This window comes from Danio aesculapii, chromosome 8 (genome assembly GCF_903798145.1).
Source record: "Danio aesculapii chromosome 8, fDanAes4.1, whole genome shotgun sequence".
NCBI lineage: Eukaryota > Metazoa > Chordata > Actinopteri > Cypriniformes > Danionidae > Danio > Danio aesculapii.
The window spans coordinates 18981845-19002908 of record NC_079442.1 but is presented as its reverse complement, the minus strand read 5'-3'; the positions used below and the strand labels follow the sequence as shown (position 1 = coordinate 19002908).

Here is a 21064-nt window from a genome sequence, read left to right as displayed (position 1 = left end):
AGTTTTGCTCCAACCCTAATCAAACACAGCTGATGCAACTAATCAAGGTGTTCAAGACCACTATAGAAGCAGGTGTGAGCTGGAAGTGTCTGAAGCTAAACTGTGCAGAGCTGTGGCCCTCCAGGAATTGAGTTTGAGATCATTGGTCAAGACGATTTGCTGAAGTTATCTGAGCATCAGAATAGGGAGAAAAGTAATTGTTATGAAGTTGCTAGGCTTCGTAGAATCAGGAAGAACTGACTTGTAAAAGGGTGAACCAACTTGTCACACGGTTTAATCAAATAAACAAAAATGAAAATATAACCCCTTAGATAAAATACCTCCTCATTCACTAAATATTTATCTCTCCTACTTGGGGTGAACAATCCCCTAACACACTCATACAAACAAATCTACTTTTAAACGTTCTGTCTCTCGAGCATCCGCTTGGTGTTTGTAGCTTTAGCCTGCTAGCACCGCTGGTCAGCTAAAGCTACCAACCTCTTTCACTCATTTATTTTCTCACTTTCTGGCTTTGCTCTTCACCTTGTACAATGTCGCTTGCGTGTCTGTCCTTGAGTGCAGGAGAGGCATCGATGGAGGCGCTGGAGCTGGAGCTGGAAGCGGTGGAGTCCCAGATTCGCTCGCTGGAGACGAAGCGAGAGGGCATCAGGGCTCTGCTCTTAACCCGTACTCGCTCGTCTGAGGTAAGTGTCCGATACAACGACAATCTCCCAGTTTCTTCAACCCCGCGTGTTTCTCTGTCCAGGCCCAGCGCACCGAGGACGCGGTGCACCCAGGTGTTGTTCACGCCGACTCCCGGCTACCACGGCCCCAGGGTGCAACCGCGTAAGGTGCTTGCCAGGTCCCGGGGCAGAACGTCTCCTCCTCCGGTGTTCGAGATCCCCACGGAGAACCGCTTCGCCCCTCTCCGCGAGACGGGTCGCGATGTTGCCATCATTGGCGACTCAATCGTCCGCCACGTCCGCTCCACTTCCTCCAAAGGTAACAAAGTACGCACTTTCTGCTTCCCTGGTGCCCGAGTTAAGAATATTTCTGCACAGATACCTACTATCCTGAGCGCTGCCGAGAGCCTCGGTGCCGCCGTCCTCCACGTGGGGACGAACGACACCGGGCTCCGGCAGACGGAGATCCTGAAGAAGGACTTCAGGAGCCTGATCGAGACGGTTCGACGCACTTCGCCCGCCACGCAGATCATCGTTTCTGGACCGCTTCCTACCTACCGCCGAGGAAATGAAAGGTTCAGTAGACTTTTTGCTCTGAATGAATGGCTATTAACATGGTGTGAAGAACAGAAATTGCTCTTTGCCAATAACTGGAATCTTTTCTGGGAGCGTCCTAGGCTTTTCCGCGCTGATGGGCTGCACCCCAGTCGAGCTGGAGCTGAACTCCTGTCGGACAACATCACCAGAATACTTCGCTCTATCTGACTAGTAAGTAAAAATTCACAAAATTCACAATTTAGCCACACAGACTCCTATTCGTCCCACATAAATAACAGTAATGCATACCTAACTAACCACATAGAGACTGTGTCTGTTCCTCGTATTATTAGATCAAGAAACAAACGTACTGTGTGCTCCAGAAATAATCTATTAAGAATTAAACCAGAAAAAACACTAAAAAGTGAAAATACAAATTTCATGAAGCTTGGTCTCCTAAACATCAGGTCACTAGCACCTAAAGCACTTATCATAAATGAAATAATAACAGATAACAATCTTAATGCACTCTGTCTCACTGAAACCTGGCTGAAACAAAATGACTATATTAGTTTAAATGAAGCAGCTCCTCCAGGATTCTTATATAAGCATGAGGCTCGTCAAACTGGTCGTGGTGGTGGAGTCGCGTCAATCTTTAGTGATATTCTTAATGTTAATCAGAGAAACGGACTTATGTTTAGCTCCTTTGAAGTACTAGCGCTTAATGTTGTCCTTCCAAACACTATGCAAAAACCTATGTTATCTCTCGCTCTAATCACCATATATAGACCCCCAGGACCCTATGTCAATTTTCTAAAAGAGTTTTCTGATTTTATCTCTGACTTACTAGTTAAAACTGATAAAATACTAGTTGTAGGAGACTTTAACATCCACATAGATGACGCTAACGACACATTAGGGCTCGCGTTTACGGACTTGCTGGTCTCACTAGGAATAAAGCAAAATGTTATTGGTCCAACTCATCGCCTAAAGCATACACTAGATCTAATTCTGTCTTATGGAATTGAGGTCACTGATGTAGACATTATACCACAAAGTGATGATATTACAGACCACTACCTCTTACTATATAAGCTGTGTTTACCTGAAATTAGCAGATCCGCTCCGATATATCGTCCTAGTAGAACTATTGTTCCATCCACTAAAGATGAATTTATAAACAACTTACCTGATCTTTCTCTACTTCGAAATGCACCCGCAAACGCAAATGACCTTGATGTAGTAACCAGCAGTATGGATGCCATCTTTACTAGCACTTTAAATACTGTGGCACCCATCAAACTAAAAAAGGCTAGAGAGAATAAAACTACACCGTGGTATAATAGTCATACCCGCGCTCTCAAAACAGCAACCCGTGCCCTGGAACGTAAATGGAAAAAAACTAATTTAGAAGTCTTTAGAATTGCATACAAAGACAGTATGTCCAGCTATAGGAGGGCTTTAAAATCTGCCAGGGCTGAGCACCTCCGCAAACTGATAGAAAATAATCAAAACAATCCTAGATTCTTATTTAACACCATCGCTAAATTAACAAATAATCGGTCATCTTTGGAACAAAACGTTCCACCGCAAATTAGTAGTGATGACTTCATGAATTTTTTCAGTGATAAAATAGAAGGCTTTAGACAGAAAATAGGAGATATTAAACTTTCTACACCGCCTTATACTTCAGATCCAGTAAACACGCCTCTGAATCTAAATAACCTACAGTGCTTTAAAATCATAGAACAGGAAGAGCTAGACAAAATTATAAATAGCTCTAAATCAGCTACGTGTATATTGGACCCAATTCCAACAAAGTTACTGAAAGAATTGCTACCTGTTATAGGAGAACCTCTTCTTAACATTATCAACTCTTCTTTATCTTTAGGCCATGTTCCAAATCCTTACAAGTTAGCTGTTATTAAACCTATTATTAAGAAACCACAACTGGAACCCAGCAACTTAGCTAATTATAGGCCTATTTCAAACCTTCCATTTATATCTAAAATACTAGAAAAAGTTGTTTCTGCTCAATTATGCTCCTTTCTGCAGACCAACAATGTTTTTGAAGTGTTTCAGTCAGGTTTCAGAGCTCATCACAGTACAGAAACTGCATTAGTGAAAATAACCAACGATTTACTCTTAGCTGCTGACCAAGGGTGCATCTCGCTATTAGTTCTACTCAATCTTAGTGCAGCATTTGACACCATTGACCATGGTATCCTTATTAATCGCTTAAAGTCTACAGGTGTCCAGGGACAGGCCCTACAATGGTTTAAGTCATACTTATCTGACCGTTACCAGTTTGTAAATATAAATGGACAGCCTTCACAAATCAGCCCAGTAAAATACGGGGTGCCTCAAGGATCAGTTTTAGGCCCTTTACTGTTTACAATATACATGCTACCCCTGGGAGACATTATTAGAAGACATGGGATCAGCTTTCACTGCTATGCAGATGATACTCAATTATATATTTCAACTAAACCTGACGAGACGTCTAATCTGTCCAAGCTCACTGAGTGTATTAAAGATGTTAAAGACTGGATGACCAACAATTATCTTCTCTTAAACTCAGACAAAACAGAATTATTACTTATTGGGCCTAAATCCTGTACACAGCAGATCTCACAACTCGATCTACAATTAGAGGGATACAAAGTTAGCGTTAGTTCTACTATAAAAGATCTGGGTGTCATATTAGACAGCAATTTAACTTTTAAAAATCATATTTCCCATGTCACAAAAACTGCTTTCTTTCATCTGAGAAATATCGCTAAGTTACGAAGTATGCTATCCATCTCAGATGCAGAAAAGCTAGTCCATGCTTTTATGACTTCTAGGCTGGACTACTGTAATGCTCTGTTTGCTGGCTGCCCAGCATCCTCTATTAACAAACTTCAATTAGTACAAAATGCAGCTGCCAGAGTTCTAACCAGGTCTAGAAAATTTGATCACATCACCCCAATTTTATCCTCCTTACACTGGCTGCCTGTTAAGTTTCGTATTGAATTTAAAATATTGCTTCTTACATATAAAGCTCTAAATAATCTAGCTCCTGCTTATCTAACCAATCTTCTGTCTCGCTACAATCCAACTCGCTCTTTAAGATCTCAAAACTCAGGACTTCTGGTAGTACCTAGAATAGCAAAGTCGAGGTAAAGGAGGTCGAGCCTTCTCATTTATAGCTCCTAAACTCTGGAATAGCCTTCCTGATAATGTCCGAGGCTCAGACACACTCTCCCAATTCAAAACTAGATTAAAGACCTATCTGTTCAGTAAAGCATACACTTAGTGCACCACTTAGGGGGCTTCCACACAGGTTATGCATCTTGCTGATATACACTGTGAACATCAGCTACGCTAATTATTTTCTTTATTCTCCATTTCCACCTGGGGATACTCTTCCCGAGGCCCTCAGACTATGCAGAGTCACTGATTCGATCCAAGACCAACGACGAGATGATCCCAAGGTTTCCATATCCTGGACCTGGCCGAATCCTGAACAACTACTGCGATGGTCATGGAAGAGTGGAGAACATGAGACTGTTTCCTATGACGCTCCAGAGACAGACGAGTCTTCGCTGAGGCCAGCTTCCAGCCTCCGCCACTGAGACTGCAGCTCTGCACAAGACGTTTGGCCAGCGGAGAAATTAAAATGGTCGTGCCCAACTGAGCCTGGTTTCTCTCAAGGTTTTTTTTCTTCACTTCCGCCTTTAGTGAAGTTTTTTTTCCCTCTCCGCTGTCGCCACTGGCTTGCATGGTTCAGGATCTGTAGAGCTGCGCATCGTTGGATTTGCTCTTCAATATTTGGACTCTCAGTAGTGATTATTAAACCACACTGAACTGAGCTAAACTGAACTGAACTTAAACACTACAAACTGAACTACACTGTTCCTATTTACTGTGACCTTTTATGTGAAGCTGCTTTGACACAATCTACATTGTATAAGCGCTATACAAATAAAGGTGAATTGAATTGAATTGAATTAATCTTAATGAACAACTGCCGCACGAAGATAAACACAACAGATTCCAGGCCTGACACTTCTGCCCTTCTGAAGCTCCTCTGTGGTACTCAAGACCGGTGTGGTACACAGGTGACACTCATCAGCACTGATGCAACTGGCCATGCTCCATTCAGAGATTTTCTTACTGTATGAGGGAGATTAATATTTACTAAATCAATTACCTTTGCAAAACCTGTAACAATAACTTGGTCACGTAAAGCACATGTAAAGGCTGATTTATACTTCTGCATCAAGTGATTGCTGTGACCCACGATGCCTGCCTTGCGTGAAGCCGTGCATTTATAGTTCTGCATGCTATTTATGTTGCTCTGCAATAACACTTCCGAAATGCTAGCTGGCAGTAGGTTTTTAGGTTATCTGTGTCGAGTTTCTTCTCTGGTATTTTGTTTTTTCTGAACGCCACAAGTAGCTAAAACTCGCTCATCAGGGGGTAATCAGCGGATGGGCAACAACTTTAATCATAAGGTAAACACAAAACAAAAGTCTCCATCTGGAGCTCCTTCACAGGACTCGACACTTGTAAACACTCACTCCATCTCTCTCTCGGCTCTCAGCATCACCCATGCTCATCACCGGTACCAAACCAACCAATCACAGAGCTTGCACTATGTGCACATGTAGTTACGTTTTTTGAGAGGTGCGTCAGCATTGGTGTCAGCCACGGCGAGGCTGCATCAATGCATACGTGTGCGCTTGATGCACCATACGTTAAATCAGCCTGTAGCTCATCACATAGTAGCTTTTGGTGTCCTTTCCTGTGTACTGCCATTGAGGCAGCATTAGCCATTATCATTTTTAGGCTAATCCATAAAATGCTGATGAGCAAACCTGTGCAAAACATGAAAAGCAAGAAAATGTATTTAGTACTTCATAAACTACTGATCTACAAGGATTTAAAAACAAAAAACGTCATAGGAAATAGTCTGAAAAACAGAAAATATTATGTTATAAGCAGTTCTGTGGGTGAAAATGTCTTGTGGAAGCCAGAGGTCAATGGAGAATGAACAGACTGGTTTAGCTGATAGAAAGACAAGAGTAAAACAACCACTTGTTATATCCAAGCTCTGCAGTAGAGCATATACATCAAATATAACCTTGAAACAGGTGAGCTACAGCAGCAGCAGAAGAAGAGCACCCAGGTGACATTCCTGCCAGCTAAGAATTACAATTAAGAATCTACAATTCACACAAGGTCAAAATTGCAGCTAGACAGTAGACTAGAGAAAAAGGTTTAAACGCTCGCTTTATTGTTGTCTAATTATCTTGTTTTATCCCACCCCTTTCTGCAGCTTCTGTTCACATGTTCAAACTCTTAAATTGCTTGTGTTAAATAAGAGAGAGATGCAAAATAAAGATGAGCTCTCGAAATCAACAGACTGAACACTCTTAAAAATAATTGAAGAGTTCAGATGCAAAAACTTCTAAATGTCGTCTGAAATTTTCTCCTAAAATGAGCCTTCTACATTTTTCTTCAGTTATTTCACTTTAAAGCCAATGAAAAGAATTTATAAAGTAAAATTACTGAGCCTAAAATCTGAGAAAAATACTAATTTTAGAAGAAAATATCACATGGCATGTAGAGGTTTAGCATCTAAACTCTTCAGTTGATTAAATGGAGACACAAGTCAGGCAAAGTAAGTTGTAATTCTAAATAAATCACAGAAAATATAAAACACAGAGGATAGATTCTTTTTTTATGACACATTCCAGCACACATGTAACACAATCCAGGCAAACTCAGAATTTCACAGTCACAAGTACTGTTTGTACAAGAGCTTTGCCTAAGGACACACAGTCTCTATAACTCCAGGTCATTGGTTACCCTCTTTTATTTAAAACACGTGACATTTCTCCTGCCACCTGGATCCACATAAACTGTCTTAGGCCCCTGTTTGTTTCATTCCATGTCACATTCATTTTCTCATTAGCCCCTTTTACACATACAGTACATCCAATCTTTTCAGGAAAATTACCAGTAAGCTGCTTTGAAGAGATAATGTGTGAACAAACAAATAAAAAAGAAGAAAATTTAAGAATTTGTAACATCATCTGTTAATTGTTGGTATTCTGCTGTGTATGAACAGCACATCATTTACAGTTAAAGGTCTGGTAATTAATTATTTAACAATTTACAGGTATTACTTCGTGAAAGGGGCTATTTTCAATGCATCTATCCGTCATTTTCATCCCTCAAATCTCTCTCATTCATTTTCCCCTCCCCATCCACGCACTTTATCTCGTTTTCCACCCTGCTGGAATCTGAGCACTTGTGGAGTTATCAGGGCTCCTGCATTTAGGACGCTCTGGGTGTCCATGTAGGGGGCGAAGAGAAGCACTGCAGACCTTTATAGAAGAACAAATGATAAGAGTCCTCATACATAAAGACTCCATTAGCAACACCAGTGACCCGGGAGCCCAAACCATCAGCAAAGCAGACAGTGAACATGGTGAGTGGACACCGCTATAGTTTATTCTGGTTTTGAATATAATAATATTGTGAAAATAAGAAGGGTCTATAATATGAAATTAACTAATCATTGATCATTTTTGTTAGTTACATTTAGTCATTTAGCAGCAGATGCTTTTGTCCATTGCGACTTACAAGGTCTTCAGCGATTCAACAAGAAGATGCAATACATACAAGAAGTGCTAGTTATTAAAGCAAGGGCGTAGATTCGCTCTTGGCATTGGTGGGGACATACATCCCTAGAGCGCATACATTGAACAGCAAAAATTCGCACTTTTAAAAACATTGATAAAATACTTAATAATATAAAATAAACACTTATTGACACAAATAACAATCCCGTCCCATGCTGCAAAAGTCAATTTTACATGATTTTACTGCAGTCAGACTTTGAGAAGGTATGAATGTAGAGAAATTTAGAGAGGTGTGTGACGCAATTTAACAGTTTTAGTCCATATTATTGTTTTTCATAATCATAGAGGCCAAAATCAAAACAGAGTTTTAAGTAATTGCACTGACCTAATGGTTATTTCGGTGAACTAGTAGCGAACTTGACTTGGTGCACGTGTAGGTTAAGAGTTGACAGACCATTGCTTTATTTTGAAGTCGATTAAATTATTTGTAGGGACATTTCAGTTATTGGTGGATATTGGTGGGGACATGTCCCCTTCGTCCTTGCCAATTCTATGCCCTTGATTCAAAGTAACTTGTATGTGCTCAGAAAATGTAGTGCTAGAGTAGGAGATTTTTTTTTAGAAGGAGAAAGTGCTTCAGTAAGTGGTTTTAGCATTCTCTCTCTGGTTTTAGTATTAATTAGTTAGTATTAAATATCATTTTGTGCATTTGTATGTTGTGAAATTTCAATGACCTTGAGAAGATTTTTCTGTAGCATATAAATGCTTTAAATTGATTTTGCAAATATTGTTTTTGTTTTATTTTACTTTCTCTTTTTTACTCACAGGCTAGTAAGAAAGCTGCGGCCAAGAGGGGGAAAACTGCTCAAAGAGGCTCTTCCAATGTCTTCTCCATGTTTGAGCAATCACAAATACAGGAGTTTAAGGAGGTCAGTCTTTATATTCAATACATATCACCACAGAACATTGCAGCATATGTCTAATTCTGGTGTCTGCCTCAAATCAAACTTTTAAAAACTGATTTTATACGTTTGGAAAACCTTATAAATGTAAGTAGCCTAAAGAGTTTACTATAATGTTTCATATGTAATTATAAAATGTAGAAATATGAGTGAAATAGTTTATACTGTGTATATCAGTTATGTCAGTGTTGAATATATTAAGTAAATTGCAAAATAAACGGCACAGCTCTATATGTAAATGTATCTATTTTATATACACTCTAAAATATACTTATTTCAAAAATATACTTAAATATTTTGCTGCTTATTTAAAATTAGCTAAAACAACGCGTCACGATGGCGCAGAGGGTAGCACAATCGCCTCACAGCAAGAAGGTCGCTGGTTCGAGTCCTGGCTGGGTCAGTTGGTATTTCTGTGTGGAGTTTGCATCTTCTCCCCATGTTCACGTGGGTTTCCTCTGGGTGTTCTGGTTTTCCCCACAGCCCAAAGACATGCAGTTTGTGTGAAATGGGTAAGCTAAATTGTTCGTAGTGAATGGGTGTTTCCCAGTGATGGGTTGCGGCTGTAAGGGCATCTGCTGCGTAAAACATATGCTAGATAAGCTGGTGGTTCATTCCGCTGTAGCGACCCCAGATTAATAAAGGGACTAAGCTGAATAGAAAATGAATGAATTAACTGAAACAACACAATTCTTGAAATTGTTTGGGGACAACATAATTGTATTAAGTGTTTAATCCACTTAAATCTGTTACGTTAACTTAATTAATTTGGGTTCGGACAACACGAATAAATTGTGTGGAACCTAGCTTTTTTTTTACAGTGTATTCAATTCAATGAATATATACAGTATACATTCATTCATTCATTTTCTTTTCGGCTTAGTTCCTTTATTAATCTGGGGTCGCCAAAGCAGAATGAACCGCCAACTTATTCAGCACATGCTTTACGCAGCGGATGCCGTTCAAGCCACAACCCATCACTGGGAACACCCATACACTCTCATTCACACATATACACTATGGACAATTTAGCCTACCCATTCACCTGTACCGCATGTCTTTGGACTGGGGGAAACCGGAGCACCCGGAGGAAACCCATGCGAACGCGGGGAGAACATGCAAACACCACACAGGAACGCCAAATGACCCAGCTGAGGCTCGAACCAGTGACCATTTTGCTGTGAGGCGACATCACTACCTACTGCACCCCCGCGTTGCCCTATACAGTATACATATAAAACAATAAAATGCATTTATTTATGGAAACAGTCCAAATGTCTCAGTGAATGAATGATATTTGATTATGAATGAATTTTTTATGGATAAAATATGTCTGAATGACAACATTTTAACTTAACTTGTTCCATAGATATTAAGAGATAAGATATTATAAACATTAACATCATGATTTAAAGGGCACCTATGATGAAAATCATCTTTTGTAAGCTGTTTGGACAGAAGCGTGTCTTGGATATAGTGTGTCCAGAGTCATATTGGGGTGACATTTTTAAAACAGTGCATGTTTGTAGTGAATTACAGCGATTTGCTTTAGCTTGACTTTGTTATGGAAGCAGACGAACAAACAGGGTGAGTAAATATTAAACGGTATTTATTTTAACAGCAGAGCAACAGCAGGAGGACAATGGGAAAGTGAATGAAGTTCTGGTTGATAGTATATTCCTTCTCTGAAGCAGGACGGATGACAGACACTGAGGAAGACCGAATGCACACACCAGATGGATTGTGGGGAAGACAGACTGACGAAACACTCAACTCTGACAGGACACGGGGAACGCTGGACAAACTGGAAGTAAACAGAGAACAGGTAAGTATCAAATGCTGAGTAAGAGGATAGTGAATACCAGGAGGGTACTCTCTATGAGTCCGCTTCGTAGAAACGAGACCGGACAATGACTGAAGTGAGGTGTGTGCTTATATAGTGTGTTTGAGTGATTGGGTGCAGCTGTGCATGATTAGAACTCCGGTGATGATGGGCGCTGTGTGGAATTGGTGGAAGAGCCTGGCCAATCCGTGACATTACCCCCCTCCCCAGGGCCCGCTCCTGAGGGCCTAAACCTCCGGCGCCGTGGTGGTCTACCTCGTCCGCGAGGTGCTGGGAACTCGGGGTGATTGGAGTGGAACTCCTCCATAAGTGCGGGATCTAAGATGTCGGATCTGGGGACCCACGACCTCTCCTCTGGTCCATATCCCTCCCAGTCAACGAGGTATTCTAGTTGACCACCACGACGCCGGGACCGTAGAATGTCCTTGACTGTGTAGACGGAACCCTCTTCCAACATCAGTGGGGGAGGGGGTTCCTCTTCGTGGCCAGGCTCTGTGGAGGGAATCAGAGGGTTGTGATAGGGTTTAAGTAGTGATACGTGGAATGTAGGATGGATTCTGTACTGAGGTGGTAGTTGTAGCTTGTAGGTGACGGGGTTGACCTGTTCCAGGATGGTGAAGGGACCAACAAATCTGGGACTAAGTTTTTTGGAGGGCAGTCGTAAGCGGATGTCCCTGGTGGAGAGCCAAACCTTCTGCCCGGGATTATAGACAGGCCCTGTAATCCTCCTCCTGTCTGACACTTCCTTAGCTCTACGAACTGCCCTCTGAAGGTGGTGATGTGACTCGTCCCAGACCCTCTCGCTTTCCCGAAACCAGTGATCCACTGCTGGTACATCTGAGGGTTCGCCATCCCAGGGAAAGAGTGGAGGTTGAAATCCTAGGATACACTGGAATGGCGTTAGTCCTGTGGTGGGTTGTCGCAATGAATTCTGGGCGTATTCTGCCCAGCCCAGAAACTGGTTCCAGGAATTCTGGTGACCGTGACAGAAGGTCCTGAGGAACCGTCCCACTTCCTGAATCTTCCTCTCCGTCTGGCCGTTGGTTTGAGGATGATATCCAGACGAGAGGCTGACAGTCACACCTAGGAGTTTGAAGAATGCTTTCCATAGTCTGGAAATAAATTGAGGACCTCGGTCCGAGACTATATCTTCTGGGAGTCCAAAACATCGAAAGACATGGTTAAAAAGATTTTCTGCTGTTTCTAGGGCCGTGGGAAGACCTTTCAGGGGAATCAGACGACAGAATTTTGAGAATCGATCTACTATGACCAGGATGCAGGTATTACCATCGGAGGAAGGAAGGTCCGTCATAAAATCTACTCCTAGGTGTGACCAGGGACGGTTCGGGATGGGCAAGGGATGGAGTTTTCCTGCAGGTAGATGTCGAGGACTCTTCGATATGGCACATTCTCTGCAGCCTTGTACATACCTTCTCACATCCCTAGCCATGTCCGGCCACCAAAAGCGTTGGGATAGCAGCGAGAGGGTATTGTTGGCCCCGGGATGTCCAGTGCCCAGAGATGTGTGACTAGAATGGATGAGATCTACCCGTTGATTTTCAGGGACAAATCGCCGATTAGGGGGACAGCCCGGCGGAGGTATGGGGTCAGGAGTGGCGATGGCTGGAGGAGCAGACCATTGGATGGGGCAGATTTCAATGTGTTCTGGAAGGATCTTGGCCGGGATTTCAGTGGTTTCTTGCTGATCATGAATTCTGGAAAGTGCGTCTGCTCTGATATTTTTTGATCCTGGTCGATAGGATATTGAAAAATGAAATCTGGAAAAGAACAATGACCAACGGGCCTGACGAGGACAGAGTCTTTTAGCATCTTTGAGATATTGTAGGTTTTTATGGTCTGTGATCACCTGGAAGGGATGTTTGGCCCCCTCCAACCAGTGTCGCCACTCCTCCAAGGCGAGCTTGATGGCGAGAAGTTCTCGGTTCCCGATGTCATAATTCCTTTCCGCCGGGCTAAGCTTCCGGGAGAAATAGGCACATGGATGGAGTAACTTGGGAGTACCGTGGGACTGTGAAAGGATGGCTCCCACTCCAGTGGTTGATGCATCCACTTCAACCACGAAAGGCAGGTCAGGATCTGGGTGAGTCAGGAGTGGAGCTTGAGTGAAGGAATCTTTGAGACTTTGGAAGGCTGCGGCGGCTTCAGGAGGCCAGGATAATTTCTTGGGTTTAGCTTTGAGGAGGTTGGTGAGAGGAGCGGTAATGATACTGTAGTTCTGAATGAAACGTCGATAGAAATTTGCAAACCCTAGGAATCGTTGAAGTTCTTTTATGGTCTTGGGTTCTGGCCAGGAGATAACTGAAGTGACCTTCCTCTCGTCCATACGAACCCCTTCTTGATCTATTATGTATCCCAGAAACTGCACAGATGGTAAGTGGAATGAGCATTTTTCAGCTTTGAGATATAATTTGTGTTTCCGGAGGGTTTGCAGGACCTCCGCAACATGGTGGCGATGTTCGGCCTCACTCCGGGAGTAAATCAGGATATCATCTATGTAGACAATGACGAAGAGATGGAGGAACTCCCGGAGGACTTCATGGATGAAATTTTGGAATACGGAGGGGGCGTTGACCAGACCATAGGGCATGACCAGATACTCGTAGTGCCCAGTAGGGGTCACAAACCCCGTCTTCCATTCGTCCCCCTCGCGTATTCGTACCAGGTTGTATGCGCTGCGGAGGTCCAACTTGGTGAATATCCGGGCCGATCGGAGTTGTTCCAGGGCCGCAGGGACGAGAGGAAGTGGGTACCTGAATTTGACTGTTCCTTGGTTGAGCGTTCGGTAATCGATGCATGGCCGCAAACCTCCATCCTTCTTAGCCACAAAGAAAAAACTTGATGCCGCAGGTGAGGTGGAAGGGCGGATATACCCCTGACTCAGAGCCTCCTGAATGTACTCCTCCATGGCCTTAGTCTCCGGAAGGGACAACGGATAGATCCTACCTCTGGGCATTGGAGCATCAGGAATCAGGTCTATGGCGCAGTCCCATGGCCGATGTGGAGGTAGCTGGGAAGCTCTCTTGGGGCAAAATACGTCCTCGTATGAGGAGTAGATCTTCGGGATCTGAATGGATCGTTTCTCGACTGGACTTTCGACAGAGGTGACGTAGACCGGAAGGGGTCGTTGAGGTTGTAAAGGTAGATCGGGAAAACAGCTTGACATACATTCTTTACCCCATTTCTTTATTTCTCCGGTACCCCAAGAGAGGATGGGATCGTGCTTCACCAGCCACGGGCGCCCTAGGATGATGTCCATGGTGGCACCCTCCAGAACCAGGAATTGAATCTCCTCCTTGTGAAGCAATCCAACTTGGAGATTGATGGATTCACATTTACGATGTATACGTGCCTGGGAAGTGATATCGTTGGTTATGGGTTGAATCTGGTAGATGTGCTTCGAGGCTTCGGTGCGGAGCTGGAGGTGGCGACAGAGGGCGTACGAGATGAAGTTTCCAGCTGAACCGGAGTCGATAAGGGCCGTAGCTGCAACAGAGAGAGAGTGGGTAGTTAACTGAACATTGGTGGTGAGGGGGTGCATTTTCTCAATGGTAGAACTGAACACACTCACCAAGGAGCGAATGGGACGGATGGGACAGTTCAGTCTGGCATGTCCTTCGGCACCACAGTACATACACAGACCCCGGTTCAGCCTCCTCTGTCGCTCAGTGGTTGTGAGTCTACCAGATTCAATAATCATGGGTTCTGGTTCGGGAGGGGCCACGGGCTCTGACGGACGGAGGAGTGCTTGAGGGACTGGTTCAGGATCATGTTGGTAGATTTTCAAACGATCAGAACATCGAAGAGAACGTTGGATAAATTTTTCCAAACCCATAGTATCGTCTAAGGCTGCTAACTGTATTCGAAGGTGGGGTGCCAATCCGAACCGGTAAGTAGTAAGGAGAGATCGCTCATTCCAGCCGCTAGCAGCAGCCAGAGTACGAAATTGGAGGGCATAGTCCTGTGTGGACATGGCTCCTTGTTTTAGGTGGTATAATTGCTCTCCAGCTGCCACTTCTCCATCCTCACGACCAAAGACCTCTTTAAAATACTTCGTGAATGTATGAATGGAATTCGTTACCGGTCCAGCTTGCTGCCAGATGGTCTCAGCCCACCGGAGAGCGGATCCAGAGAGAAGGGAGATAATGAAAGCAATCTTCGACCGATCTGTGGGATATAAATCAGGTTGCATAGTGAATACAAGAGAACATTGTAAAAGGAATCCATTGCACTCCTCCGCGCCGCCAGAGTAGGGCGCTGGTCGAGCCATGGGACTGGATGAGTGGGTGGACGGCGAAGAAGTGCTCGGTGCTGGTGGTGCTTCGGGAAGTGGTGCAGATGGTAGAAGGACTCTCTTCAGCGAGTCCACCAACTCCTGAATGGGATCGTGAGTGCTCATGCTGTTGATTGTAGTTGGTCCGGTCTTCTGTTATGGAAGCAGACGAACAAACAGGGTGAGTAAATATTAAACGGTATTTATTTTAACAGCAGAGCAACAGCAGGAGGACAATGGGAAAGTGAATGAAGTTCTGGTTGATAGTATATTCCTTCTCTGAAGCAGGACGGATGACAGACACTGAGGAAGACCGAATGCACACACCAGATGGATTGTGGGGAAGACAGACTGACGAAACACTCAACTCTGACAGGACACGGGGAACGCTGGACAAACTGGAAGTAAACAGAGAACAGGTAAGTATCAAATGCTGAGTAAGAGGATAGTGAATACCAGGAGGGTACTCTCTATGAGTCCGCTTCGTAGAAACGAGACCGGACAATGACTGAAGTGAGGTGTGTGCTTATATAGTGTGTTTGAGTGATTGGGTGCAGCTGTGCATGATTAGAACTCCGGTGATGATGGGCGCTGTGTGGAATTGGTGGAAGAGCCTGGCCAATCCGTGACAGACTTTATCACCACAGCCGCGTGTCAGTAAAATTCTAAAAGAAGACACTTCCATCCTGGTTTGTGGACGTTAAATCAGATTTATTTTGTACATTAACATAGCAGATATCCTGTATCCTGTCACATTTGCTGTGCAAAAGAAGTGCAAAGCTAAACGCGTGCGCTGTCTGGCTGTGTGTGAGTGTTTGTGTGTATCTGTGTGTGTGCGTGAACTTTGTAACGACATTGTGTATGACTCATCGTTGCAACTCCACAACAAATAATCATTGGGAAAGTTCTTACTGTAGTACTTCTCACAAACGTAACGTGAGATCTGCTTCATTCATGTCTGTCACTGTGCTGTTTATCTGACGCAGCCGAGGGCGGAGATTGAGGCACACTAATAGGCAAGTGGGAACGGTGACGGGGAGGACCAGCATTAAAGGCACAGGCCACAAAAACAGCTACAAGATGCTCAGAGCTAAAAATTACAAACTTTTGAAAGGTCTAATAAAACATCTGATGGATGTTTTGAGCTGAAACTACAGACACATTCTGGAGACACAAAAGACTTATATCAAATCTGCAAAAAGGGGTAAACTAGGTGCCCTTTAAAACTGTCAAATAAAATAATGTGAGCTGAGAAAATAATTTTCCAAATAAAGCTGACTTAACTAATTTCTCTTGATAAAAAACAAACAAACAAAAAAACGGCAGTATTTTATAGTTTACAGGATTTCTAAATCATCTATAGTATGAATAATGATATAACATCTATTCTTCTTTATAGGCTTTTGGCTGCATTGATCAGAACCGGGATGGAGTTATCAACAAATCTGATCTGAAGGAAACTTATGCACAACTAGGTACATCTTAGACTTTTATTATGCTTTCATCACACATTATCATTATACACATCAAATTATAATGAAATATAATATAATATAATATCAGGGAAGCTGAATGTGAGTGATGAAGAGCTGGAGTCCATGCTAACAGAAGGAAAGGGGCCCATAAACTTCACCGTCTTCCTCACTCTCTTCGGAGAAAAGCTCAATGGTGTGATTAACCTTTCAAAATATTTAAATTCTTAGGGACTTTACGAATGAAGGGAGTTTTAAAAATACATTCTGAAATATTTCTGTCTTCAAATAGGCACAGACCCAGAGGAAACCATCCTTGCTGCTTTTAAATTGTTCGACCCAAATGCCACAGGAGTTGTCAATAAAGATGAGTATGTGTACAAAACGTAATATGGCAAGCTGTATTCACATTTAATCTATAAAACATTCATGCTATTAACTTTTCCTTTAAGTACTGGAACTTAGTCATTATTTCCCAGAGATAGGTTGCGGCTGGAAGGGCATCCGCTGCATAAAACAAATGCTGGATAAGTTGGCGGTTCATTCCGCTGTGGCGACCCCAGATTAATAAAGGGACTAAGCCGACAAGAAAATGAATGAACTTAGTCATTAGCGTATTCTTAAAGTATTAGTCCCATTTTAAAAGGTTTGATGAATTTGTCTCATTTTGAACACAAAACATATTCTGGTAATTGTTGGAGGTAAACAGCCACTGCTATCTATAGCAGGAACATGAAATACTACAGAAATCAATGGCTGGTTTTTCCCCACAACATTCTTCAAAATATAAATATTAGGGCTGTCAAATGATTAAAAAAATTTACTAATTAATTTTTTTGTAATTAATCATGATTAATCACGAAACGCCATATTCATTACAGAAATAAAAACACAGGCATGTTAGTGCCATTTGAATTTCAAAACAATCAATGCCAATTCTAAGTGGACTACAAAAAAAAACCCAAAAAATAAAAAATAAATCCAAATACAGGCATTGCAAATATGGGAAATTATAATAATAATAAAGTATTGAATACAAACAATTGTACTCATGGTAAATTTGTATTGCGAGTTGAGAACATTAATTATAAAGTAGAAACAATTTTGCTTAGTCCTCCTTAACATTTAGCCAGTTGCTAAGACAGTCCAGTCTATTGACATTATCGGGGGACAATGTGTCTAAGGGGTACATCAAAGGCACGAACTAAAGACTATAGACTTATTACAGGGACTTTCAGGGATACGGACACCACAAAGACTATAGAATACATATAGAATGCCTTAAAGAGACTTTGGTCAGTCAGCGATGTCAGGCGTTTTGCTCTTGTTGCTAAGAAACGAGCACAAGCACACACAGACAACACGCGCAGTACAGTGCACCCGGTGGGCGAGGGATCCCTTCAGATTCATCAACACGCACGATTGCGTTCATCAAATTTGCCTCAACTAAGCGTTCTAATGTATGGCTGTATTTTACAAACAAGGATTCTGACACAGCAATATGAAGCAGATGCTTTACAAACGTTGATTGTAGGGGGAAACACGTCAAACCTAATGAAACATTTGAGGGCGCATGGAATCAACTTGTAGGAAGAGAAATGGGAAGTCTTTGACAGCTTGCGTCATCATCTGGCACTGAGTACATTTGCATGGACACCAATACTCCGCTTTTATGATTAAGATAATACTGATTAAGAGTCTACCATGTAAACAGCGATTTTTGATTACCTTGCAGGACCACCCGAGTCCCAAAATGCGGAGGTTTTTCTTTCCATTCGCCGGGGCATGAACAATATGTTGCTGAATGAAAGTGAACTGCTGAACTGCAGTTAAAGTCTAAAGATTAAAAATGAAACACCCGAAATTGCCTGAAACTCTGGAGGAAACGCTGGATAGCCTGGTGATGTGACATTAATTGTTTTATTCTGAAACTTTCCTTCTAAAAGCGCTTCCTTGGTCTTATCCATATTTCTTTGCACGTTAAACACACGTCGGCCACAACAGGAAATAAAAAGAACTGCAACTGCTTTTTAACGCGCTAATTTTGACAGCCCTAATAAATATTCAATAAACAGAAGCAAGCATAACAATTAGCTTGGGATGAGTAAATGATGACAGAATTTGCATTTTTGGTTGAACTATCTCTTTAAATAGACATAATTCGACACTTGCTACTTTTTTATAACATACTAGTTTATTCATTAGATACAAGTAGTTATTCCTTAAATAGTAGCACTTATTTAGTATAGTGAGAAATAACTATTTTATTGATACTAGTTTCTATTTTAACATTTTTATTATTGACTTCTATGATGATCTGCATAGTAGTTATTTTCAAGGTACTGCTTAAATTGTTTCAGATACTAGTATCTAACATTAGATATTAATACTTGATCATTAATAAGTACAGTAAATGTGATGTTTTATATTCTTTCTCCTTTTATTATTTGTATTGTCGTGGCTCTCTAGGTTTTGATCTTATTATGATGTTATGTGAGGTTTTATATTCTTTTATTGTTTCTACTGCTGTAGCACCTTGAGTCTAAGATAGGCATATCATAAATATAATATGTATTTATTATCATTATTAATATTATTATATAGAAGCCTACTTTTTCATTAGAAACTCATATTACTTCAATACATTATATAGTTTGCACTCCAATATTTAATTAAATATTGTGTATATTGTAAATATGTCTATATTTATATACAGTTGAAGTCAGAATTATTACCCCCCTTTGATTTTTTTTCTTTTTTAAATATTTCCCAAATGATGTTTAGCAGAGGAAGGAAATATTTCACTGTATGTCTGATAATATTTTTTTCTTCTGGAGAAAGTCTTATTTGTTTTATTTCGGCTAGAATAAAAGCAGTGTTTAATTTTTTATTTTAAAAACCCATTTTAAGGTCAAAATTATTAGCCCCTTTAAGCAATTTTTTTTCTTGATAATCTACAAAACAAACCATTGTTATACAATAACTTGTATTGAAATTGTATTGAAATGAGTTATTAAAACTATTATGTTAAGAATGTGAAATTCTTCTCTCCGTTAAACAGAAATTGGGGAAAAAAATAAACAGGGGGCTAATAATTCAGGGTGGCTTTTATTTTGACTTTAACTGTATGTATGCATACTTGTTTTTTGTAAAGATATTAGTTATTTGCAGTGGTGTATTCGGGGCTATACACACGTATACTCAGTATGCCTACTTTTTTTCCACTAGCTGTTTGGGTATTACGACTTCTGAGGATCAATAATTGCGTATACCCTCTGTATACTCACTTGTTTTGCTGATTAGACTTCCCTAATTTACGTGTATGTTTTTTTTAACTCTCATCTTAATGTTGCAATTGGTGCATTTTTGTTTATATTTTGCGCCTTTTGCCTCCCCCTGACGACCACAGCAGCTGTGAGAAAATTTTGTCAGTTTTTCAAAGTCAAGTGAATAATGTCTCGCTGAAACGTTCAGGTAAAATTTTAAAACAGCATGGGCAGGTAGTACACCACCTTTTTTTTTAGGACTACACCACTGGTTATTTGCTAGATACTAGTACTTATTTATTATAGACCACACTGTAAAAATAAAAAGTTGACTCAACGAAAAAAATTGAGTCAAGTGCAGCCTCAGTTTCCTGAGGTTTGTTGCCTTAAAAATCAACTTTGTTTTTACAGTGTATTATTTTTTGTAATTATTACTAACAATTATCAATAGCAGTAATATTAGCTAAACATTTTGGATTTTTCAATTTTTCCTTTTTGGTGTTGTTTCAGGTTTAAGAGGCTGCTAATGACCCAAGCTGATAAATTCACAGCAGAAGAGGTAAATATTTACATTCATTCATAAAAACTCAGTAGATGTGAATACTGTTTCCCATCTTTCTTAGGCAAACAATAGGGTTTGATACAGTATATCACGTTTTCATCAGCTGCTGTGATAAGACTGAATCTTTGGTGATGTTCTGATCTTGATCGGATGTGTTTCAGGTTGACCAGGCTTTTGCAGTGGCTCCAATAGACGTGGCTGGAAATATTGATTATAAGTCGCTTTGTTACATTATCACACATGGTGATGAAAAAGAGGAATCTTGAAGAAAGGAAAACGTCTCAGTTTATGTCTGCATATATGTTCAATTAAATCCTCACGTGAGCAGGTTTTATTATTAAAACATTTCTGTTGCATCTTAACACAAGACTAATGTCTGTTTTATATACAAAATAAACATTAGATTGCTGGACTGAGCTTAAGAGAAGACCATGAGAGGAGATAATTGTCATCTTATTTATTCTGTCTGTAACTGCTGCCCCCTACAGACTGTTAATTGCAATTAATAACTGGACATTTGCCTTAAGGCCCTTGAATTCCTTGACTATGAGTAGAGCATTATCTCAAACCTCTAATAAACTTCATACTCAGTTGCTGTGCTTTGTCTATTTCTTCATTAGATTCTAATGTTCTTCTAGTAATGAGAATAACGTATTATGTTGTATAGGAGAAAGTATTATTTTTAGAGTGATAACTAAACAATAAATAAGGATAAATAAACAGTTTTTTATTAGAAATGGTAAAAAAAATACATAACAGATGAACAAAACTGTCATTAGTTACTTCACATGCCATTTTAAACTACGTTTGACTGTCATCAATGGAAAACAA

The 21064-nt window shown here is 41.1% G+C and overlaps 2 protein-coding genes across 4 annotated transcripts; both read left to right on the top strand.

Moving 5' to 3' along the window:
* Positions 1-338: 338 nt before the first annotated feature.
* Positions 339-4760, top strand: LOC130233362 (uncharacterized). 3 transcript variants are annotated; one of them, XR_008838205.1, is made up of 3 exons: positions 340-984; positions 1044-1433; positions 4619-4760. XR_008838205.1 is itself a non-coding variant. In XM_056463368.1 (2 exons), exon 1 carries the CDS (start codon positions 534-536, stop codon positions 1428-1430), a length of 897 nt encoding a protein of 298 aa, XP_056319343.1. In that variant the 5' UTR covers positions 339-533; the 3' UTR covers positions 1431-1433; positions 4619-4724. The 3 variants fall into 3 exon arrangements, 2 of the variants coding, with proteins under 2 accessions (XP_056319343.1, XP_056319344.1); XM_056463368.1 differs by having other exon boundaries at positions 339-1433; positions 4619-4724; XM_056463369.1 differs by having other exon boundaries at positions 339-1433; positions 4627-4717.
* A 2763-nt stretch (positions 4761-7523) lies between these two features.
* myl7 (myosin, light chain 7, regulatory) lies at positions 7524-20817 on the top strand. The gene is made up of 7 exons (XM_056463366.1): positions 7524-7683; positions 8665-8766; positions 16333-16408; positions 16497-16601; positions 16698-16776; positions 20182-20230; positions 20395-20817. The coding sequence occupies exons 1-7, from the start codon at positions 7681-7683 to the stop codon at positions 20497-20499; spliced, it is 519 nt and encodes a 172-aa protein (XP_056319341.1). The 5' UTR covers positions 7524-7680; the 3' UTR covers positions 20500-20817.
* Positions 20818-21064: the final 247 nt, after the last annotated feature.